Raw genomic sequence first — 25011 nt, forward strand, 5'->3', positions numbered from 1 at the left:
AAGAATCAAACCGGCTTACAATCACCTTCCCTTCCCCTCCCCACAACAGACACCTTGTGAGGTAGGTGGGGCTGAGAGAGCTGTGACTAGCCCAAGGTCACCAGCTGGCTTCGTGTGCAGGAGTGGGGAAACGAATCCAGTTCACCAGATTAGCCTCCCACGCTCATGTGGAGGGGTGGGGAATCGAACCCGGTTCTCCAGATCACAGTCCACCGCTCCAAACCACTGCTCTTAACCACTATATCATCCCGGTTGCATTTCACAGGGGGGAAACAGGGATACCTGTTGTTTCAACACACCTGTGCTCTTATTACTGATCAGTACCCAAGGGCTTCCCTCTCCCTTTACACACCAGCTACTATGCAAGCACGTGTGGCAATATTTATTATATTCTTTGTTTTAGTTATGGGAGGGAGGGTTACAAAGGAATACATTGGCCCTGGGTAACCAGCACCAGTGCCATGCACATAGCTGGCACTAATGCCCAATAAATATAGTAGTGTGGGTGTTCTTGTGCACTCATGTCAAGAACTGGCCCTCCTCGCATGCAGATATTTAATTTCCAGAGGCATCAAAGACAGAGTTGAAACCTGAAGTGCTGGGATGCATGTATATGCAAACTACTTAAAAAAAAAAAAACACACCCCAAATATCACACCACAGGCAAAATGGGGATAAAACAGGAAGTGTGAACAGTGTTAGGCAAAGCATGAGAAAATAAGCATAGTCTCTGGTTGGAGCACATCAACGCATGAAGCTGCCTTCTACCGAATCCGACCCTTGGTCCATCAAAGTCAGTATTGTCCACTCAGACTGGCAGTGGCTCTCCAGGGTCTCAAGCAGAGGTCTTTCACATCACCTATTTGCCTGGTTCCTTTAACTGGAGATGCCAGGGATTGAACCTAGGACCTCCTGTATATCAAGCAGATGCTCTACCCCTGAGCCACAGCCCCTCCCCAAAGCAAGGACACATTCTATAAATTAAGTTTAATTTACTAAAGGTAAAGGTCCCCTGTGCAAGCACCAGGTCATTCCTGACCCATTGGGTGACGTCACATCCCGACGTTTACTAGGCAGACTTTGTTTACGGGGTGGTTTGCCAGTGCCTTCCCCAGTCACCTTTCCTTTACCCCCAGCAGCAAGCTGGGTACTCATTTTACCAACCTCGGAAGGATGGAAGGCTTAGTTAACCTTGACCCGGCTACCTGAGACTGACTTCTGTCGGGATCGAACTCAGGTCATGAGCTAGCAATCAATTAGTGTAACAGTGTGAGGGCCATGTGTTTCTGACTTCTCCAGGTCCCTCATTCCCACCCCTTTGAACTCGTAAAGAACAGTTCACACCTCCCCGTGCCTTCCTGGGTCTCACGTCCCATCTATCTTGCCCAGGTGCCAGCTCTCCCTCCCCTGCTGCGCTTCCTGCCTCCACTCCCTCAGGCCGAGTCCGGCCTTGAAGTGCTGATAGCCCTCACTGTCTCCTTGGGACTGTTTGATGTTTTGTATTGCACCAATCTGTCTTGCAGTTTCTCACAACAGGAGTGTGAACCTTTTGCTCTGTAGTAGATATATACTGTAACCCCGATAAGCTAGTTCACTTGTAACTTTGAATCCGTGTCTGCTCATATCTTCTGAAGCCTTCAATAAATCCTTTGTTTCTGCATCAAGTCTGAGCAAGTGATTTGGCGAAGTAGCACAGGGGATTGGGACTCTCACATTAAGTTACAAGTCCCTACCTTTTTCGCTCTGCACCTGTAACGCACGGGACAGCGATGCAAGGTGAGGAGGATCCCACTACCCCCCCCGGTTCGCCGGACAAGCGCGAGGCACCGGTGCTTCCAGACCCTAAGGAGGAGGAAGCCAAACGGAAGATACCCGTGGTCCCTAAGCCGGGACCGGACTTGGGTACGAAGCCCAAGAACCCTTTCAACTCCTGGCTGGACTCCCCCAAGGACTGGTCGCTCTCCCGGACCGAGGCGAAACACCGCCGCTTGGCTTTATCCGGCACGGGACTCGAAGGCGACCTCGCACGAAGGGAGGCCCTGATGGAGGAGGAACGGAGGCAATGGCAAGAGGAGCGCCAGACCATGCTGGCACGCATGGACACCATGCAAGCTGTGATGGGCCAGATGGCAGCCGCTCTGGACGCGCTGAAGGTACAGCCACCCCCCGGTAACCCCCCAGACGGGGCACCAGTAACCCCTCCCGTCCCTCCTAGCGCCCCGACCCGCCGTGACCTGAAGATCGATGGGTCGGGGGATCAGTTGACTTTCTTTTTGGTCCAAGTGGACATTTTTATGCGTGAGCAGGGCCGGACCTTCACCTCCGAGGAGTCCCGGGTCCAGTACGTGGCCTCCCTCCTGCAAGGCGAGGCGGCAGCCTGGATGGTGCTGCAGTACGAACTCCGCTCCCCTGTACTAAGGAGTCTAGATGAGTTTATGGTTGCTCTCCGGAACCGGTTCGAGGACCCGAACCTGGGGGAGCGGGCTAAGGCCAACTTGATGCAGCTGCGCCAAGGGACTAAGTCGGTGGCGCAGTATGCAAGCGAATTCCAGTCCCTATCGAGTAGAATCTTGGATTGGAGTGAAGCCACCCGGGTACAGTGCTTCAGGGAGGGATTGAATCCGGACCTGCAACACTGGGCTTTCATGCAGGGTAACCCCCCTGATGTCGAGGGTTGGGTACGCCATGCGGCAGACATAGAAAATCGTAAGCAACTACTGAATCTGTCCAAGCAGCGGACCGGTCGCGATCTTCAGCGGCGAGGGGACAAACCAGGCGGGCCCAGAGATCCCCGAGCACCGGGCGGCAGCGGCCCCTCGGCCGCTGAACGCCGCAAGCGCTTCGAAGCGGGAGTGTGCTTGGTATGCGGAGGCAAGGGCCACTTCGCCTCGCAATGCCCGTCCCGTACCGGGCGTCCTCCCCCGCCCCGTCTGACCGAACCGGAGAAAGCCCCGGCGGAGGGCCAACCTCGACGCCGGAGTAGTGCTCCCGGACGCCGGAGCGCACCCTCGGCGCTGCACGCGCGCACCCAAGAAGAAGCTTCCACTTCCTCCGGTCCATCGGGATCCCGGATTACAAATGCCACCTTTGACTCTGCCGAGTCACGGAATACAATCACCCCATCTCCTTCGTCCAGCGAGGAGGAAGAGTGGGAGATGCCGGCAAAAAACGCCGTCGGTCTGCTGTAAGAGGGGCTCCTCAGCAGACCGTTCTGATTGTTGTGCAAGGAGCTCCCCCAATGGTAAGCGCCCAAGAGGAAAATGTGTATATCAGAGTCCACCTTTCCCTAGCCAAGGGAGGCCCGAGATTAGAGTTTCCCGCCTTGGTTGACTCCGGGTGCGCCCGGACTTTAATGAGTGAGGAAGTTGCCAAGAAGTTACGCGTCAGGCGCAAACGGCTCCCGGCCCCCCTCCGTTTTTCACAAATGGACGGTAGTGATTTAAAAAAAGGGCCGGTTACCCACCGCACCACGGCAGTGGTCATGGCTGTTGGGGAACATTGGGAAAGACTTTATTTTACCATCGCCCCCATTGTAGCCCCCGTGGTGTTAGGGATGAATTGGTTGCGGGGACATAATTCCTCCATAGACTGGGTTAAACGGACACTTACTTTCCCCGAGGACCCCTGCCTCCTGCATGATAAGGACCAAGTATTCTGCACCCCAGCCGCCGCGTTGGTGGGCTCCCCGGCGCCTGTTACCGCTCCACCCCAGCTACCCTCCAAATATGCACAGTTCGCGGATGTATTCGATGTAAGGGAATGTGATGAACTGCCCCCACACCGAGAAACCGACTGCGCCATTGAGATTGTGGGGGAAGGCAAGCTGTCCAAGGGAAAGGTTTATCCCATGAGCCCTAATGAGAAAGCGGTCTTACGGGACTACCTGGACACCAACTTAGCCCGGGGTTTTATCCGCCCGTCTAAAGCCCCGTATTCTGCCCCTGCTTTCTTCGTCAAGAAGAAGACAGGGGATTTGAGACTGTGCATTGACTTTCGCAGGCTGAACGCTGTCACCCAGTCTAACTCTTACCCCCTCCCTCTCATTCCAGACCTGCTAGCACAATTGAAGGAGGGCCGAATTTTCACCAAATTGGATTTGGTGGAAGCCTACCACCGCATCCGTATCAAGGAGGGGGATGAACCCAAGACAGCCTTCTCCAGCTGTTTTGGCATGTTTGAATACTTAGTCATGCCGTTCGGACTTTCGGGGGCTCCCAGCGTATTCATGCAATTGATTAATGATGTATTACATGATTTGCTGTTTCGTGGGGTGGTAGTGTTTTTAGATGACATTCTCATTTATTCGGAAACTATGGAAGAACATGTCCGTCTGGTGCGTGAGGTTCTCCAGCGGCTTAGGGACCATAAATTGTATGCTAAAGTGTCCAAGTGTGAATTTCACCAACCTTCCATAACGTTCTTGGGATATGTCATCTCTCACCACGGTTTGGAGATGGACCCCGACAAGGTTCGGGCGGTTAAGGATTGGGAACCCCCCTCCACACGCAGACAGTTACAGCAATTTCTGGGGTTTGCCAATTTCTACCGCAACTTTATCCCCAACTTCGCCCAGGTGGCCCTTCCCCTCACTTCCCTCTTGCGCACCAAGGGAAAAGGGGCAAACGCCGCTCTGCCTTCCGCCCGTTTGCAGTGGTCTCCTCCTTGTCAGCAGGCCTTTGATAATTTAAAACTGCTCTTTTCGTCCGAACCGGTCCTGGCCCACCCGGACTGCAACAAACCTTTTGTAGTCCAGGTGGACGCTTCGGATGTAGCTATGGGAGGGGCGCTGCTGCAACGGGAAGGCGGCGGCGCCTTACGGCCGTGCGCCTACTTCTCTAAGAAGTTTTCCCAGTCCGAGATTAACTGGGCCATTTGGGAGAAGGAGGCGGCAGCAGTCAAGCATGCCCTCACCATTTGGAGGCACTTCCTGGAGGGGGCAGAGAGTCCATTTGAGGTGTGGACCGATCACAAGAATTTGGAGGCTCTCAAAGGAGCCCGAAAGCTCAACGCGAAACAAATTCGTTGGGCTCAGTTTTTCGCCAAATTCCGGTTCACACTCAAACACGTTCCCGGTAAAGAGAATGCCCTGGCCGATGCTCTATCCCGACTGCCCCAGTACCGCAATGATTTCGACCGTCCCGTGGACTCCCTGTTTACCCCCGAACAACGAGGGGAAGTCCAGGGACTGGCCGTCACCACCAGATCGCAAGCTCGCTCACCCGGCGATCCCTTGCTCAAGGGAATCCCGGAGGCGTTTCAGCAGCGCCTCCGGGACGCCTCCTTACTGGAGGCGGAGCAGCAGGCTCTTCCTTCCGGCATGGAGCAGCAGGGTTCCTGGTGGACACTAGGGGGAAAACTTTATGTCCCGGCGCCTCTCCGCAAGGAAGTGTTGGAATTAGTCCACGGTGCCAAACTTGCGGGTCACTTTGGCTTCGTAAAAACCCTACACCTTGTTAGACGGCAATTTTGGTGGCCTAGCATGAGAGCCGACAAGGAACTGTACGTGCGCAGCTGCCCCACCTGCGCCACGGCCAAGAAAAGAATGGGAAAGCCTCCCGGGCTTCTGAAACCCTTGGAAGTCCCCTCCCGACCCTGGGAGGTGATAGCCATGGACTTTATCACCGATCTGCCTCCCAGCCGGGGCAAAACAGTACTCTGGGTAATCACGGACCTGTTCTCCAAACAGGTCCACTTTGTGCCCTGTGCCGGACTCCCCTCGGCCCAGGGACTGGCCAGGTTGTTTATCACCCATGTCCTCAGGCTTCACTCGGTCCCCAGGAAGGTTCTCTCCGACAGGGGGGTCCAGTTTGTTGCCAAATTCTGGCGAGCCTTCCTAAAATTGATGGGGGTGGAAGAGCAAGGACTCTCTTCAGCCTACCACCCGCAGACCGATGGGCAAACCGAACGAGTGAATGCAGTAGTTGAATGTTACCTCAGGTGTTATGTCAATTATCACCAAGACAATTGGGTTGACCTGCTACCTTTTGCTGAGTATGCGTATAACAATGCTCCCCACTCCTCAACGGGATTTAGCCCTTTCCGGGTGGTGTACGGGACAGACTTTGGCCCCTTCGGCTCCACTCCCGTCACCCCAGAACTCGAGGCGATACCCGAAGTTCAGGAGTGGGTGCAAGTAGTCCGATCCTCTTGGCCCTGGTTACAAAAGAACCTTGAACAGGCCAAGCGTAAATACAAAGAGCAAGCAGACAAGCATCGCTCCCCGGGGTGGGAACTCAAGGTGGGAGAACAGGTTTATCTCTCCACCAAAAACCTGCGCTCTCTCCGACCTTGCAAAAAACTCAATGATCGTTACGTGGGTCCCTTCCCCATATCCCGGGTGATCAACGAGGTCACGGTGGAATTGGACCTTCCGAAGACTTTGCGGGGCGTCCACCCCGTCTTCCATATCAGTCTACTCAAACCCTACGTAGCCGCTCCTCAATTCCATCCCCCACCCAAACCTGAGCTGCCGACAGTTGTGGGAGGGGATACGCACATGGAAGTGTCCAAGGTCTTAGACAGCAAATGGGAAAAGGGGAAACTGTTCTACTTTGTCCGATGGAAACATCTGGGTCCCGCGCACGATGAATGGGTTGCAGCCCCCCACATGGCGGCCCCTCGCCTCGTTCAGGAGTTTCATTGCGCTTATCCTGATAAGCCTCGGCCTCCCGACCTCGCGGGAGGGGGGCCTTAAGGGGGGCAGAATGTGAGGGCCATGTGTTTCTGACTTCTCCAGGTCCCTCATTCCCACCCCTTTGAACTCGTAAAGAACAGTTCACACCTCCCCGTGCCTTCCTGGGTCTCACGTCCCATCTATCTTGCCCAGGTGCCAGCTCTCCCTCCCCTGCTGCGCTTCCTGCCTCCACTCCCTCAGGCCGAGTCCGGCCTTGAAGTGCTGATAGCCCTCACTGTCTCCTTGGGACTGTTTGATGTTTTGTATTGCACCAATCTGTCTTGCAGTTTCTCACAACAGGAGTGTGAACCTTTTGCCCTGTAGTAGATATATACTGTAACCCCGATAAGCTAGTTCACTTGTAACTTTGAATCCGTGTCTGCTCAAATCTTCTGAAGCCTTCAATAAATCCTTTGTTTCAGCATCAAGTCTGAGCAAGTGATTTGGCGAAGTAGCACAGGGGATTGGGACTCTCACAAACAGAATGGATGAACAGAACACTCTGAACCACAAAGACAATGCCGCACAATTTAAAACTTACGTTGAAAAGGCATTGTTTTGTTTCTCGCACCGTATCCCTTTGCAATTATTGGCTTCGTTCGTTTCGTAGTAGAAGTACAGCTGGTTCAATCCATTGGCAAAGGCCAGTAGCACGAGGCAGTAGATGAACAGGAATTTCAAGATGTCCAGTAGCATCCTTCCGAGCGAAATCTGCAGGGGTCCCAGGTGAGAATTGGCTGTGAACAAGGAGATCAGGCGCAGAGAGCTGAAGATGTTGGCGATGGCAAAGAGGGCCTCAGCCACCAGGGTGGGGTGCCACATGTCCCAGCTCTCTCTTGGCACCAGCCCGCTGTACTGCAAGGAAACAAGAAAGATCCTGTTGGAGTGAGTGACTAAGCATGCCTGGGTACATTTGGGGCGGGGGGCGCTAAATTACTCTTAAGATCTTTTATGCATGGGTACTTTCACTCACGTTCACCCCTGGTCTGTCTCGGTTGTTCCTTGGAGTTAGTTATGCATGAGTTTTCCGTCCGTGAGAGATGACCTTGCTGCCAGCCCTCACAAATCCCGGGACTTACCATACCTCTATTAACCCGATTCTTCCCTCTCCCCTGAGCTCAGCCCGGATAAATCCCTGTGCATAAGGCAAAGTTTGCGACATGCAAGCTTGGTTTCTCTCACAGCCAATTACAAAGCAGCGTGTAAAGAGGCGGGGATTCAAATGCTCCCTGTTTCCTGGGAGTTCTTTCTGAGCAGAAGAAAGGTTTTTCAAAACCGAGGCTTGGATTTCTCCTCCCCTTTCAGATTGCTCCTTTTTTTTTGTTCTTAAAATGCTTTAATTGCTTTTTTATGCAGCAATTGGGTTGCGGGGGGGACTTTTCTCTCACAGTGAGCACTGCGAAGTAAGCCAATTACAAAGCCAAGATAACAACGAGGTGCAGAAAATATCATGAGTTTCTATGATTACATAAGTGACAGATTCCACATCACAGGCAGATATGTGCGCTGCAAAATACCACAATAACCATACAAACGTAGAAAAACCACACCGCTGTACAATTACAACCAATTATATAGAATAAACGAAACCCCAGATTAAAGGATACCAAGTGCAATCAGCAACTTAAACTAGGCAACAGTCCAAGGTGTCCATAGTTGCATAAATATTTTGCAGAAACAGATAAGGGGAATCCAAAACACAGTTCACAGTTGTGTTCTGCATCAGTGATGTGGTCCGCCGAAGAAGACAATGACGGAGGACAGACGAAGGAAGACAGACGGTTTTCTAACAGTCAGAGCAATTCCTCAGTGGAACAGGCTTCCTCGGGAGGTAGTGAGCTCTCCTTCCCTGGAGGTTTCTAAGAGGTTAGATGGCCGTCTGTCAGCAATGTTGATTCTATGACCTTAGGCAGATGATGAGAGGGAGGGCACCTTGGCCATCTTCTGGGCATGGAGTAGGGGTCACAGAGTGTGTATGTGTGTGGGGGGGAGGTAGTTGTGAATTTCTTGTATTGTGCAGGGGGTTAGACTAGATGACTGTGGTGGTCCCTTCCAACTCTATGATTGTATGACAATTGTCCCAGACCTGGTCGTTTTTTGCATCAGTACTTCTTCAGCTAAAAATACAATATTATAAAGTACAAAGCCCATGTGTGTGTGTTAAGTGCCGTCAAGTCGCTTCCGACTCATGGCGACCCTATGAATGAAAGTCCTCCAAAATGTCCTATCTTTGACAGCCTTGCTCAGATCTTGCAAATTGAAGGCTGTGGCTTCCTTTATTGAGTCAATTCATCTCTTGTTGGGTCTTCCTCTTTTTCTGCTGCCCTCAACTTTTCCTATCATGACGGTCTTTTCCAGTGACTCTTGTCGTCTCATGACGTGACCAAAATACGACAGCCTCAGTTTAGTCATTTTAGCTTCTAGGGTCAGTTCAGGCTTGATTTCATCTATAACCCACTGATTTGTTTTTTTGGCCGTCCACGGTATCCGTAACACTCTCCTCCAACACCACATTTCAAAGGAATCTATTTTCTTCCTATCAGCTTTCTTCACTGTCCAGCTTTCACACCCATACATAGTAATAGGGAATATGATGGCATGAATTAATCTAGTCTTGGTGGCCAGAGTCACATCCTTACACTTCAAAATCTTTTCTAGCTCCTTCATGGCTGCCCTTCCCAGTCTCAATCTCCTTCTAATTTCTTGGCTGCAGTCTCCCTTTTGGTTGATGGTGGAGCCAAGGAATAGAAAGTCTTGAACAATTTCAGTTTCCTCATTGTCAACCTTAAAGTTGTGTAATTCTCCTGTAGTCATTACTTTTGTTTTCTTGATGTTCAGCTGTAGTCCTGCTTTGGCATTTTCTCTTTTAACTTTCAGCAATAGTTGTTTCAAATCTTCACTATTTTCTGCCAATAATGTAGTGTCATCAGCATATCTCAAATTATTAATGTTCCTCCCTCCAATTTTCACTCCACCTTCATCTAAATCTAATCCAGCTTTCCTAATATGTTCTGCATATAGATTGAAGAGATAGGGAGATAAAATACATCCTTGTCTGACACCTTTGCCAATTGGAAACCATTCCGTTTCTCCATATTCTGTTCTAACTGAGGCCTCTTGTCCAGAGTACAGGTTGCGCATCAAAACGATCAGATGAAGTGGCACACCCATTTCCTTTAAAACCAGCCATAGCTTTTCATGATCCACACAGTCAAAAGCTTTGCTGTAATCTATGAAACACAAGTTGATTTTCTTCTGAAATTCTCTCGTACGCTCCAGTAACCAGCGTATATTTGCAATATGATCTCTAGTGCCTCTTCCTTTTCTGAAACCAGCTTGAACATCAGGCATTTCTCGTTCCATATATGGTAACAGCCTTTGCTGTAAGATTTTGAGCATCACTTTACTTGCATGAGAAATTAATGTAATGGTCCGATAGTTGTTGCAATCTTTGATGTCTCCTTTCTTGGGAATTGGAATGTAAATGGATTGTTTCCAGTCTGTGGGCCATTGTTTTGTTTTCCATATCTGTTGGCATATTCTTGTCAAGATTTTGATGGACTCCGTTTCTGTGGCTTGGAATAGCTCTATTGATATCCCATCTGCTCCTGGTGATTTGTTTCTCCCGATTGCTCTCAATGCAGCTTTCACTTCACTTTCTAAAACTGTAGGTTCTTCTTCAAAAGATTCTTCTTGGAAAGAATCTTTTATCCTTTCATCTCTTCTGTATAGTTCTTCAGTGTATTGTTCCCACCTTTTCTTTATTTTGTCCTGTTCAGTTAATGTATTTCCATGCTGATCTTTCAGCATGCCTAACCGTGCTTTAAATTTCCCTTTGATTTCTTGGATCTTGTGGAACAGATCTCTTGTTCTTCCTTTTTTGTTGTTCTCTTCTATTTCTTTACACTGGTTATTATAATAGGTCTCTTTGTCTCTACGTGCTAGTCGCTGGAACGTTGCACTTAGACTTTTGATTCTATTTCTGTCACCTTCTACTTTTGCTTCTTGTCTATCTCTGGCAATTTTAAGAGTTTCCTCAGACATCCATCGAGGTTTTTCTTTTCTTTTGGCTACAGGAATAGTCTTTGCACATTCTTCCTTGATAATATCTCTAGTTTCCACCCATAGTTCTTCAGGTTTACATTCACTTGAACTTAGTAATGCAAATCTGTTCCTTACATGGTCTTTAAACTCTTCCGGAATATTGCTTAGATTGTATTTTGGTGCTATGAATATTTTGGTGTTTTTCTTAAGCTTTATCTTTATTTTCGATATTAGCAATTCATGATCTGTACCGCAGTTGGCTCCTGGTCTTGTTTTGGCCGAGAGAATAGAGCTTCTCCATCTTCTGCTTCCAATTATATAATCTATTTGATTTCTATACTGGCCGTCTGGTGATGTCCATGTATACAGTCGTCTATTTGGTTGTCTGAAACATGTGTTTGCAATGAACAGAATTCTACGAGGCGTTCTCCTGCTTCATTCCGTGCTCCTAGCCCAAATCTGCCAACAACATTTGATTCTGCTTTGTTTCCTACTTTTGCGTTCCAGTCACCTATGATTATCAGCATATCTTGTTTAGGTGTGTGATCAATTTCTTCCTGAACACTGGCATAAAAACTTTCAATTTCTTCCTCATCAGCATCTGTAGTTGGGGCATAAACTTGAAGGATGCTTATGTTGATAGGCTTTCCCTGAAGTCTGATTGATATTATTCGGTCAGACTTTGCATTATAGCTCCTGACTGCCTTTGCTACATCTTGCCTCACTATTAAAGCAACTCCGTTTCTTCTCTTTTTGTCATTCCCTGAATAAAACACTTTGTAATTTTCTGATTGAAAATGTCCTAATCCAGTCCACTTTAATTCACTTATTCCCAGGACTGAAATGTCCATACGTTCCATTTCTTGTTTAACAATTTCAAGCTTACCCTGATTCATGCTTCTCACATTCCATGTTCCTATTTTATGCGTTGAACAGCTTCGGACTTTCCTTTTGCATCTAGTCATGTCAACCACTGAACGTCCTTTCGGCTTTAGTCCAATCGCATCATTAAGAACAGCGCTACTCGTACTTGTCCTCTGCTCTACCCCAGTAGCAGATTGAGTGCCATCCGACCTGGGGGTCCCATCTTCCAGCACTATATCTTTATTCATTTTGGTTTGTCTCATCATAGGGTTTTCAAGGTAAAGGTTGGTCAGAAGTGGTTTACCAGTGCCTTCTTCTGCGCAGTACTAACCAGAGTTAGCCGTAGTGGCACTGCCGTTGTCTACGAAAGATCTTCCGCCAGTGTCACCTTCCACTACTGCTGATGCCCAGTAGCTAACCTTCAGGGATTCCTCTACCCCTGTCCCCATTGGAACTGCCTGTTCTCTTCTGCGGATGTGGCCATTGATCCCTTAAGGGGGTGGATGCATCTTCGTCTGGTGTCTCAGCTGTGACCATTCCGTCTTGAGTGACTCTGCTAGGAGTTTAGTCTCTTGATAGAGTCTAGACCCCTTACGGTATTGCTCTCAGCTTCCCTGACACTCACAAACCCCCTCACCACGTTAAGGTGTGCACCCAGAAGGGGGACAAAGCCCATATATAGTTCTAAACATTTTGTTACTCAAAATAAACCAATTGTACCTACTGTGTGGATGTATGCCGTATGAGTGAGTGACTCTGAAGCCTGGACACTGGGGGGGGGGCACTAAATCACTCTAAGTATGTATAAGTGTTATCTCCTTGAATGGGACTTTGTCTTAAAACTGGGCGCTGCCCTCTAACCCCTCCCCTCTCTCTGTGTTCGTTGTTCTTCCACTCGTTGTTCTTGGCACTTCATGGAGTTACATGTATCTGCAGGTCTCTCCTGCAGAAACAATGAATCCCCGCTCCTCCACGTGAAGCCTTCTGAGTGACCTTAGGCCAGTCACAGTTCTCTCTGTGCACTCTCAGCCCCACCTACCTCACAAGGTGTCTGCTGTGGGGAGAGGAAGGGAAGGTGAATGTAAGCTGCTTTGAGACTCCTTAAAGGTAGAGAAAAGCGGGGTATAAAACCAAGCTCTTCTTCTTCGTGTACCATCACTGAACGCCACAAGAGTGAAAGGGAAATATTGGAGGAGTTGGGAAATATGGATGGGGGACAGTTGCTACACATTGCTATCTAGGGCTGCCAAACTTCAGGTAGAATATGGTTGGTTTTGTTAAATTTAGTGAATTAGTAGAAGTTATGTATTTTACGTTTGTAAATAACAGCTTCACATGGTCCATTAATGTTCTCTGAAGAAGAAATGTTATCGAAACAGGTGAATCCCTGTCAAGAAAATATGAGAAAATTGGATGGATTTGGGAATGATGCAAATAAGGAAAAATAAGCTTATTGTATCCAGCCTAGGAACACAAAGACTTGTAAAAGCAAGCTACATTTATAAAGTCTGGCATAGGAATGCATGCACCTGGAAATTGCAAGTCAAGAAACTAACAAATCAACTGAAGAAGTTGTCTATAAGAAACCGCTTGATGAGCTTCTGGAGGAGAATGTCCATCTTGTTGTCTACATCATATGGACTTCCAGTATTGGACTGACTTGTGCAAATCTTTGGGATTGCAGTACAACTACATATAGGCTTTGTGAGCCATCAGTGCAAATATATATAGGCTTTTATAGCCATCAATATTGTATGTGTAACTATAGAATAAGCTGTATGCTATGTTGTGAATAAGATTGTTTTTAATGATCAATTAGTGTTATAGTCATATGGTGAAGGGTAGATACTGGTGTTAATGTGTATGTATATATGTGCTGAATACAAAGAATTTGTGGAATATATTGGCTGTGCTATGCTAGTTCTATAAGATAAGGAAAAATAAGCAATTGATTCAATATTAGCAACACTGAGCATTGAGGGCAACTGGAATTATGTAAGGACTTATTGCTTGTTCAGAGTTCTATGTGATATTGATGCTGTCTAATTGTGTAAACTTCAGGTAGGGCCTGAGATATCTCCCAGAATTACAACAGCATTCATGTTGTGTGTGTCTGTTAAGTGCCGTCAAGTCGCTTCCGACTCATGGCGACCCTATGAATCAATGTCCTCCAAAACATCCTATCTTTAACAGCCTTCCTCGGGTCTTGCAAATTGAGGGCCATGGCTTCCTTTATTGAGTCAATCCATCTCTTGTTGGGTCTTCCTTTTTTCCTGCTGCCCTCCACTTTTCCTAGCATGACTGTCTTTTCCAGTGACTCTTGTCTTCTCATAATGTGACCAAAATACGATAGCTTCACTTTAGTCATTTTAGCTTCTAGGGTCAGTTCAGGCTTGATTTGATCTATAACCCACTGATTTGTTTTTTTGGCAGTCCACGGTATCCGTAACACTCTTCTCCAACACCACATTTCAAAGGAATCTACTTTCTTCCTATCAGCATTGTCCAGCTTTCACACCCATGCATAGTAATGGGGAATACGATGGCATGAATGAACTTGATCTTGGTGGCCAGTGACACATCCTTAAACTTAAGAATCTTTTCTAGCTCCTTCATGGCTGCCCTTCCCAGTCTCCTGATTCCTTGGCTGCAGTCTCCCTTTTGGTTGATGATGAAGCCAAGGAATATAAAGTCTTGAACAATTTCAATTTCCTCATTGTCAACCTTAAAGCTGTGTAAGTCTCCTGTAGTCATTACTTTTGTCTTCTTGATGTTCAGCTGTTAGAATCATAGAATCATAGAGTTGGAAGGGACCACCAGGGTCATCTAGTCCAACCCCCTGCACAATGCAGGAAATTAACAACTACCTCCCCCCACATCCCCAGTGACCCCAACCCTCCACCTGCCATGCAGGATCCCACAATCAAAGCACTCCCGACAGATGGCCATCCAGCCTCTGCTTAAAGACCTCCAAAGACGGGGACTCCACCACCCTCCGAGGCAGTGCATTCCACCATAGAACAGCCCTCACCATCAGGAAGTTTTTCCTAATGTTTAGGTGGAATCACTTTTCTATTAGTTTAAATCCATTACTTGGTGTCCTAGTCTCTGGAGCAACAGAGAACAAGCTAGTTCCCTCATCAACATGACATCCCTTCAAATATTTAAACATGGCTATCATGTCTCCCCTCAACCTTCTCTTCTCCAAACTAAACAAACCCAACTCCCTAAGTCTCTCCGCATAGGGCATGGATTCCAGACCTTTGACCATTCTGGTCGCCCTCCTCTGGACATGCTCCAACTTGTCAACATCCTTCTTAAATTGTGGAGCCCAAAACTGGACACAGTATTCCAAGTATTACTGCCTCTAAACAAGAAGGTTTCGGTTACTCATCGAGGCTGGTAGATTTTGATGGACCTCTTCTCCGTGGATTTAACACGGGGTTTTTTTTAGGCTGGTTAAGCCAGTGCCCATCACTACATCCTGCTGCAGTGAATTCCGTAAGGCGATTCCTCTCGGAGTGGAGTTCTTCCTTCTGTCTGTCCTGATTCTACAGCTCATCGACTTCATTGGGTACACCTGAGTGCTATGGGAGAGGGAGAAAAAAATCCATCTGGCCATTTCTGCAGGATCAATTTTGATGGTCGCTCAAAGCTCCTTTTAAAACGAGTCCTTTAAAATGCCTATTCACCGTCCTGCTGCAAAAGGAGAAATTCCACCCCCCCAACTCGCCTGCTCCTTCATTCCTTCCATTAGCCAATGGCCGTTTGCATAGCTAACGCGTGGCTGTAATTCTGCATGCTTCCTTGAGGGGATTCTTCGAGGCGGGGGCGGAGCAAACACAAAAGGTCACGTTACAGGGGCTCTTAAGAAATGCGGAGCAGGTATGCGCCGGCTTTGCAGTCACTTCCTGAATGACAGTTCAGCGTGAAAAACTAAAAAAAACCAAATATTCGGGGCACTTCAGCCTGGAATGCACTGCTAATTACCAAGCAGAAATGGCATCTGTCCACTTTCTCCACTCCACAACATAATTTTATAAAGCTCCCCCCCACAATTACTTGTCTGCCTGATAAACTAAAACCTTTATATGCCTACATACTTTGCAATGGATGCCCGCCCCCCCTGGTCATTGGTGGCTGTCTCCTACAACACATCCAAGAGGACAAAAGCCACCCTCTACTTACAGTTGGCCTCAGTCTTGCTGGGGATGTGATGCGATAAAAGATGAACCGTTTTCCTCTCTCTTCCCTGTTTTTCTCCCTTCCTAACTCCCAAAGCCAAGTGTGTTTGCATATGTTTGTATCCTTCTGGTTTGGCCATTTACGCAGGGTCGATTTTGATGCTCGCTCAAAGCTCCTTTTTTAAAAGCCCACCTTTAAAACGCCTATTCACGGTCCCAATGCAGGAGGAGAAAGTCAAACAAATTCCACCCCTTTCCACTTGCCTGCTCCTTTGTTTGCATAGCCATTAGCAATCATCGTTTGCATAGCTAACCCCGCGGCTGTGATTCTTCATGCTTCCTTGAGTGGATGCTTCGAGGTGGGGTTGGAGGAAATACAAAAGGTCGCATTAAAGGGGCTCTTAAGAAATGCAAAGCAGGTATGCGCCAGCTTCACAGTGACTTCTGGAATGACGGTTCAGAGTGAAGAACTAAAAAACAACAATGCAGGGCACTTCAGCCCAAGCATAAATGGCCTTTGTGTATTCTTTGGAAGGCATAAATCCAGTCAATGCACCAGCTGGGAATGGTAGTTTGACCTAGACGGTTTTGAGCATATGCCAGAGTGATGAATGATTGCAGAACTCCTGGAGATGATGGATGCCCAGACCATGGTGACCTTGGGCACACATAGTTCAAGCGAGCCTGTGAGCTCCCAGCACGCCCTAGCAGCAGCGACCCAGCCAGCCTCCACGCTGAACACCACCATGGTATAGAGGCAAACGACTCAAAATGTCAGCAACTCAGCAGGGCAATGAAACAAACCATTCAGCTAATCAAAAATCGGATGCTGCCAAGCAGGGAAGATGCATGGTTGACCACGTTGCTCGCAAAGCTCTCTGTTCTGATTAGTAGAATCGCTGCATGATTTGGATAAAGTGGTTCTGTGCACAGCGGTCTCTGTGTTATTCTAGGGAATCAGTAGTTCTTTCTAATTTCTGATAAATAGAGGCAAGGGATTCTTCATGAATGGTATGAACGGTAGAAAGAGCAGCTGAGCTGGAAAAAGCTTGTTTAATAAGCAATCTAACACATTACTGGCTTCCTGATTTGCCCTTCTTCCTGCTCTTAAGTTATACACAGCTTTCCCGCAGGGCTGTCTTAATGCATGGACACGCTGGGCAGTTAAACCGGGGGGCCCACACGAGCATAGGGTCCCCATACTAATCTATGTGTGTTGTGACTTGCTGTCAATGAATAAATAAATACTATACTAGACTATAAATATTTGTTTTTGGAAAATGCATACTTAGCATGTGTTTTACTAAAGCCAGTGTGGTGTAGTGGTTAAGAGCGGTGGTTCGGAGTGATGGACTCTGATCTGGAGAACCGGATTCGATTCCCCACTCCTCCACATGAGCGGCGGAGGCTAATCTGGTGAACTGGATTTGTTTCCCCACTCCTCCACACGAAGCAGGCTGGGTGACCTTGGGCAAGTCACAGCTTTGTTAGAGCTCTCTCAGCCCTACCTACCTCACAGGGTGTCTGTTGTGGGGAGGGGAAAGTGATTCTAAGCCGGTTTGATTCTCCCTTAAGTGGTAGAGAAAGTCGGCATATAAAAACCAACTCTTCTTCTTCTTCTTCTTCTGCTTCTGCTTCTGATGTCATCACCAAAGCCCCTCCCTCTGAGACCTTTAGAGGGGTGTGTGTTTGTGTGTGTGTAGAGTCAACTGGCGACAGGGCACTGTGTTTCTTCCTCCCACAGAATAGTTGCTTGGCCCGGTCTGTGTCACGCCCAGCCTTTATCAGGGTCTCAGGTGGGGTCTTTTACATCACCTACCTGCCTAGTCCCTTTAACTAGAGAGGCCGGAGATTGAACCTGGGTCCTTCTGTATGCCAAGCAGAGGCTTTACCACTGAGCCACAGCCCCTCCACATGAGCGGTGGACTCTGCTCTGGAGAATTGGTGTTCTAGTCCCCACTCCTCTGCATGAAGCCAGCTGGGTGACCTTGGGCTAATCACAGCTCTCTTAGAGCTCTCTCAGCCCCACCGACCTCACAAGGTGCCTGTTGTGGGCGGGGAAGGGAAGGCGATTGTAAGCCGCTTTGAGACTCTTTAAAGATAGAGAAAAAGCAGTATATAAAAACCAACTCTTCTTCTTCTTGGCATTACCAGTGGAAAACAGCTTTGTGGGTTGAAGACTGTTACATTTTCTCAATGCCATAAAACGGCTATTTATACCAGCTACTAAGAAGGTAAAATTTCAGACAAAAAAAAAAATCTAAATCTGACTGCAATTTAATTTGGAGAGTAAAGATGGCCAATCTTGTCAATGAAAAGAAATTCCTTTAAATGGGAATGCATGTCTGTCATCGCAGACCCCGTCTCCCCAATCCACGCTGGTGCCGGAAGAGATTGCAAGATAATTGTTGTTGAAATGAACAGTAATTGGACATCAGAAATGCATCGCATGATTTGTGTGACCAGACGAGAGAGTCTGCCGCTAGCATATTACGACTTGTTTTCCGAATGACAAATCATTCTGCTCACGGAAGCCTTGTCATTGGGCTAGTGAATGCAACCTTCTGTGAATCATAGAGTTAGAAGGGACCACCAGGGTCATCTAGTCCAACCCCCTGCACAATGCAGGAAATTCACAACTACCTCCCCCCCACACCCCCAGTGACCCCCACTCCATGCCCAGAAGATGCCCAAGATGCCCTCCCTCTCATCATCTGCCAAAGGTCATAGAATTGGCATTGCTGATAGATGGCCATCTAGCCTCTTCTTAAAAACCTCCAGGGAAGGAGAGCTCACCACCTCCCAAGGTAGCCTGTTCCACCGAGGAACCGCTCTAACTGTTAGAAAATTCTTCCTAATGTCTAGATGGAAACTCTTTTGATTTAATTTCAACCCATTGGTTCTGGTCCGACCTTTTGGAGCAACAGATCCAAAGAACATCTGGAATTGAACCGCAGCAGGGCAGATGCAGAGAGCAACAATCCGGTCAGCAAACACAAAATTCCAAGAGGAAGAGAGGAGGTCTGCATGCCGTGAAGCCAGGAAGGACTTCACCAACCACCAAGCCCAGTGGAGAATTTGGGCCTGTCTAATAGAAACTCTTTCGGCTTCCCTTGGAATTCTACGTTTGCACCGAATTTCCACTTTAGCCAAACGGGGCGGCGATGTAGACGCGCAAACCAGTAACCAAAATGTTACTGGTTGTATCAAAACTTTCTTTGCTGCCCTCGTAAGTCCTCAAATGTTTATCTTATGGAGGAAGCTCTACGTGCAGATAAAACCTGTTGCTTGTGTTAACTGGACACTAGGCCTCTCTGGTGATCCGGGAACGTGAAGCAGCGACCGGGGTCGGCAGACCCACATGGGACGTGATCCCAAAGTCCAGACCAAAGTGTGAAATAGAATCATAGATTCATAAAGTTGGAAGGGACCGCTAGGGACATCTAGTCCAACCCCCTGCACAACGCAGGAAACTCACAACTACCTCCCCTGCACACACCCAGTGACCCCTGCTCCAGAAGATGGCCAAGATGCCCTCCCTCTCATCATTTGCCTAAGATCATAGAATCAGCACTGCTGACAGATGGCCATCTAGCCTCTGCTTCAAAACCTCCAGGGAAGGAGCACTTACCACCTCCCAAGGAAGCCTGTTCCTCTGAGGAACCACTCTGTCAGAAAATTCTTCCTAATGTCTAGACGGAAACTCTTTTGATTTAATTTCAACCCATTGGTTCTGGTCCGACCTTCTGGGGCAACAGAAAACAACTCGGCACCATCTTCTGCATGACAGCCCTTCCAGTACTTGAAGACGGTTATCATATCCCCTCTCAGTCTTCTCCTCTTCAGGCTAAACATACTTAGCTCCTTCAACCTGTCCTCATAGGACTCGGTCCTATGGCCAAGTGCCACTCTGGTATGCCCAGGGTGGGGGGTGTCTCCAGTCTGCTGAGTGGAGAAGACTGCAGTCCAGAGAGGGGAAAGGAGCCTGAATTCCGGCCATAGCTCCACCAGCTGTGAGCTTTCTTGCTCTTGTGTGGAGACACAACCCCAATGACAAAATCCATGTTTGTGGCATCATGCTTGCTAAAAAAGAAAGTTACATCGTTGTGCATCTCCAAATACAAACAACAAAATCCTTTTATGGCTCAAAGCGCTTCCCAAACTGTAATTCAAAAATAAATGTTCACAAAGACTCCCAAGATTCTCGTTCAAGAAAATCCCTTCCCGTCTTTTTTTTGTAGACCCTCAAGATGGAGCGACTGGTCACTTCAACGGCATCACACGGTCACCATGAAGCCAAAGCATTTTGGGAAACAAAGGGACAACAGAATCACATCGTAGAGGGAACGACTCACAGACAACATTGCGTTCGGCTAATTACCTTTGAATAGGCGACAATTTTCAACGAAATAGTCGCCAGGTATAAGGAGTTCATTACAAAGTCCATCAGGTTCCACCAGTCGTGGATGTAATCCTGAAGTCCGCCGTCCCACATTTGTTTAATTTCACCCCATATAAAGCCTGCAAATGTAAACAAAAAAAAAAGTTTAGCTATAACAAGAGCACGATTCTTTTAGCCTTATCAGCCATCCTTTGTGGTCTGCAGTTCACGTTTCCGTAATAACCAAGGCATGCTAAAACGTCCCCCTGAAAGAGCTGACTTAGAGCCAAGTCTCTTTGGTCCAACAGACTTGTCAAGAGAATTTCTGTGTGGACTGTGCCTTCTTTCCATAAGTAACACAATGGCTTCTCCTCGGCTTCCCAAGCCATACAATTTCGTTCCATGAACTGCACGAACTGCCATTTAGTTCCATGACTACTATGTAGGGCCAGGGTTGGCCCTGGTTAGTATTTGGATGGGAGACCAGCAAGGAAGTCCATGGTTGCTGCACTGGCAAACCCCCTCTGCTTGTCTCTGGCATTGAAAAAACTACAGGGTTGCCATAAATTGGCGATGACTTGACTGAGATGGGGGACCACAAAGGAAGACCACGGCTGCTATGCAAACGCAGGCAATGACTAACCACCTGTTTGTCTCTGGCCTTGAAAACTCTATGGTAGGGGTGTCAAACATACGGCCCACAGGCCGGATTCAGCCCCTTGAGAGCTTTTATCCGGCCCGCGAGCCAGCAGAGGCCGCCACCCCCTCCACTCTTGATATGGGCTGGCGGGGCCCGGCCCGGCCCAACCAAGTGACATTTATGTCACATCTGGCCCTTGTTGCAGTTGGGTTCGACACCCCTGCTCTACAGGGTCGCCATAAGTCGTCTGTAACTTGACTTGGATGGGGGACAACCAAGGAAGACCAGGGCTGCTATGCAGAGGCAGGCAATCACAAACCACCTCTGGATATCTCTTGCCTTGAAAACCCATGAGGGCTGCCGTAAGTGGGCTGACACTTGACGTCACTTCCCACCACCACCACTATGTAGGCAAGAGGCTATGTGGAAGTCAGCAGGCTGTACCTTTCTGCTAACGGACCTCTTTATAGAAGGACACCAAAAATGTCGCAGCCGTGGACCCTTCGTCTTTTCTAGTTGTGTCACGAGATGCACTCCCCTCTAACTAGGCTTGCCAACCTCCAGGTATTAGTTGGAGATTTCCTGCTATTACAACTGATCTCCAGCTGATAGAAATCAGTTTCCCTGGAGAAAATGGCAACTTTGGCCATTGGAATCTATGGCATTGAAGTCCCTCCCCTCCTCAAACCCCGCCCTCCTCAGGCTCCGCCCTCAAAAAACTTGAGCCAACCCGAGATGCACAGATGGCCGGGAACAGCCCAGGGACTGAGCGGCCACAGTCATGGCAGACTAGGGTAGCCACTGGCAGGAGGTTTTTGGGGCAGAGCCTGAGGAGGGCTGGGTTTGGGGGAGAGGGACTACAATGCCATAGAGTCCAATGGCCAAAGCGGCCATTTTCTCCAGGGGAACTGATCTCTATCAATCGACCTTTATTGGCATATACTCAGAAACATGACGTAAGCAGTACACAAAATTCACTGTCCATACATTTTCGATTTAAATATGGTTTAGACTTTAGACCTTATATTGACAACTTCCATCAAAAATTCCGCCACCTTTAAAGTGACTTCAGGAATAGTATCTTTCAACAAAAAACTGGCATACAGAGATTTCATTTTATCAATCAAGGGTAGAATTGTTTTTTTACGAGGACCGTTGTGCAGGTGACAATTTATGATCTATCGGCTGAAGATCAGTTGTGATAGCAGGAGATCTCCAGCTATTACCTGGGGGTTGTCAACCCTACGGCAGAATCAAGTGGCCGGCCGCAACTCCGCCAATCCGCTGACTTGCTCAGGTCGCGTCAGTGTCGAGCCGAAGCACATGGCCACCCACGCACCTGACAACCAGCTGGAGCCCCCAGGTGGCGTCAGGAAGAAGGCGGCCACAACAGAGAAGGCTGGGCGAGATGCTTCCAAGAGCAAGCTGACTAATGAGGGCCTATGTACCCTCGGTTGGGGGCGGGACACAGGAAGGGGAGGACCACAAGGGGGCGGGGATTGAGATATATAAACAGGAGGGTGCAGAGGCCGAGGAGGAGTGAGCTGTGGAGTCGGACTGAGGTGAGGTCGACTCTGACAGCCAACAGAGAAAATAGGAGAGGCCATACTGGATCAGGCCCATCAAGTCCAACCGTCTGTTCACACCGTGGCCAACCAGGTGCCTCTAGGAAGCCCACAAGCAACACGGCTGCAGCATTATCCTGCCTTGTTCCACAACATCAAATATAACAGACATGCTCATCTGATCCTGGAGAGAATAGGTCTGCATTGTGGCTAGTATCCATTTTGACTCGTATCCATGAATACCCCTCTCCTCCATGAACACGTCCCCTCTTCAAGCCTTCCAAGTTGGCAGCCATCACCGCCTCCTGGGGCAGGGAGTTCCACAAGTTAACGATGTGTTGTGTGAAAAAAAAAACCTTCCTTTTATCTGTTTTGAATCGCTCATCCTCCAGCTTCGACAGATGTCCCCACGTTCTAGTATTATGAGAGACAGCTCTGCAACTCAGTGCAGTCTCCCTCTTTGGTTTGAAGCCTGTGAAGCAAGGCCTGGAGAGGGGTTAATATACAGACTGGATCCATCGACCCCAGCGGGCACCCTGACAGAGCCCCGCAAGTCGAATGACACTTGAGAGAAATGGCAGAAAAGTGCCATTTTGCAGTTGGCGAAGAAGGCCCCTGAATGTCTGTCATGAACAATGTCTTTCTTTTCAGCAACAGTCATACATGATGCAGGATGCACCTGCTGGGAAAAGGACTACCTGGATCTCACGCATACAGGAAGCTTTGCTTGGCAACAATCAGGGCGAATTTTAAAAGGCTACAAAATTGTACACCTCGCCTGACATAAGCTGGAAAAAATAATGATTCCGGAGGAGCTTACAGGGGCTCTGATAAAGCACCGAGCGTCGCCTGGAGAGAGCGCGAGGCATTCATTCTAGTCTAATTTGGGGCTCTTAAAGACTATAAATGGAAAAATGGCAATTTAATGCCCCTGGTTCACAACCACCGACAATGGATTAGTTCAAGTATTAATGGCTGCTGGTAAGAAAACTGGGGGAAAGTGTTATTCCTACAGCAGAATGCAAATGTTTTTTTTTTAATGTTGGGGTTGCATGCAAGCCGTCCTGCTCTTTCTAGGGAATGTTCTGTTTTCCCGCTGCACAAACATGGACCTCCGGGGAAATGCTATGGTGTGTCTCAGATAGCCTTATGAACAGAAGAAGAGCCCTGCTGGATCAGACCAGGGGTCCATCTACTCCAGCATCCCGCCTCACACAGTAGACAAGCAGTTACTCCAGAGCAGGGGTTCCAAAACTGTGCTCCACGGAGCACTTGGTGCTCCGCGAAGCCTCTCCTAGTGCTCCGTGAAGAGATTGGAAAGAAAAATACTACTGTGATGCTCGCCTGGCCTACCTTTCCCAGACCTGCCAAAGAGAGGAAGAACAGGGGACTGCCAGCTTCTGCTCAGCTGTGGCTCGGCTACAAGCCCACCTGGCTTGCAGGCTAGAGGCAAGCGGCACCTTGCCTGCTCGTCGTGTCCATGCAACCCTGGGCCATGGCAGGTCGCCTTGCCTGCTTTCCCTCCATGAAGGAGGAAAGGAGGAGGAGCAGTTGGCTGGCAGTCCCTCTACCACCACCTGGCTCACGGGTGGTGGCAGTTCTTTATAGAGCCAGCCTGGTGTAGTGGTTAAGAGCGGCGGTTTGAAACGGTGGACTCTGATCTGGAGAACCGGGTTTGATTCCCCACTCCTCCACGTGAGTGGTGGACACTAATCTGGTGAACTGGATTTGCTTCCCTACTCCTCCTCATGAAGCCAGCTGAAGGACCCTGGGCTAGTCACATCTCTCTCAGCCCCACCTACCTCACACGGTGTCTGCAGTGTGGAGGGGAAGGGAAGGTGATTGTAAGCCACTGTGATTCTTCCTTAAGTGGAAGAGAAAGTCGGCATAGAAAAACCATCATCATCATCTTCATCTCCTCCTCCTCCTCCTCCTCCCCCCACCTGGGTCTGCGTAGGCCCAGGCTGTGGGGGTGAGAGGTACCAGGCTAATGGCTGGCCTAGGGTGCCAAAAGCCCATGGGCTGACCTTGTCCATGTGACACATTCTACTTTTAACAATGCACATGTTTTTTTTTTAGTCAAACATGTTCTTTTGTCATTTCCACATACTGTCACGGTGATTGTCTTTGGTCTATCTGGACATTGTTGTGGCTCGAACTAATAATCGGTTTGCTTCTCTTATGCCTTTAACATGCAATTTATACATACCATGTATGCATAATGTTGACTTGGTGGTGGTGGAAAATGCTGTCGAGTCACAGGTGGCTTATGGTGACCCCATAGGGTTTTCAAGGCAAGAGACGAACAGAGGTGGTTAGACCACTGCCTACTTCTGCCTACTTCTGTGTAACAACCCTGGATTTCCTTGGTGTTCTTCCATCCAACTACTAACCACCTCTAACCCTGCTTAGCTTCCAAGATCAAACAATGGTGGTTTGCCATGGTCTACCTCTGCACAGCAACCCTGGACTTCCTTGGTGGTCTCCCATCCAAGTTCTAACCAGGATGGATCCTGCTTAGGTTCCAAGATCTGACAATTGGTGGTTTGCCATTGTCTACCTCTGCACAACAACCCTGGTCTTCCCTGGTGATCTCCCATCCAAGTTTTAAGTTCTAACCAGGATGGATCCTGCTTAGCTTCTGAGATCTGATGAGATCA

At 48.5% G+C, this 25011-nt stretch overlaps 1 protein-coding gene across 1 annotated transcript in view; it reads right to left on the bottom strand.

Annotated features, from left to right (window-relative positions):
• The window catches only part of TRPC4 (transient receptor potential cation channel subfamily C member 4), a 130963-nt gene that overhangs the window by 12180 nt on the left and 93772 nt on the right, over nucleotides 1-25011 (bottom strand). Inside the window, exons 5-6 of the mRNA XM_056848067.1 lie at nucleotides 20147-20286; nucleotides 7215-7528 (exon numbers count right to left, since the gene is read on the bottom strand). Of these exons, the coding sequence (XP_056704045.1) occupies nucleotides 7215-7528; nucleotides 20147-20286 (454 nt within the window). The remainder of the gene's footprint in view (nucleotides 1-7214; nucleotides 7529-20146; nucleotides 20287-25011) is intronic.

This window comes from Euleptes europaea, chromosome 4 (assembly GCF_029931775.1).
Source record: "Euleptes europaea isolate rEulEur1 chromosome 4, rEulEur1.hap1, whole genome shotgun sequence".
NCBI classification, from domain to species: domain Eukaryota; kingdom Metazoa; phylum Chordata; class Lepidosauria; order Squamata; family Sphaerodactylidae; genus Euleptes; species Euleptes europaea.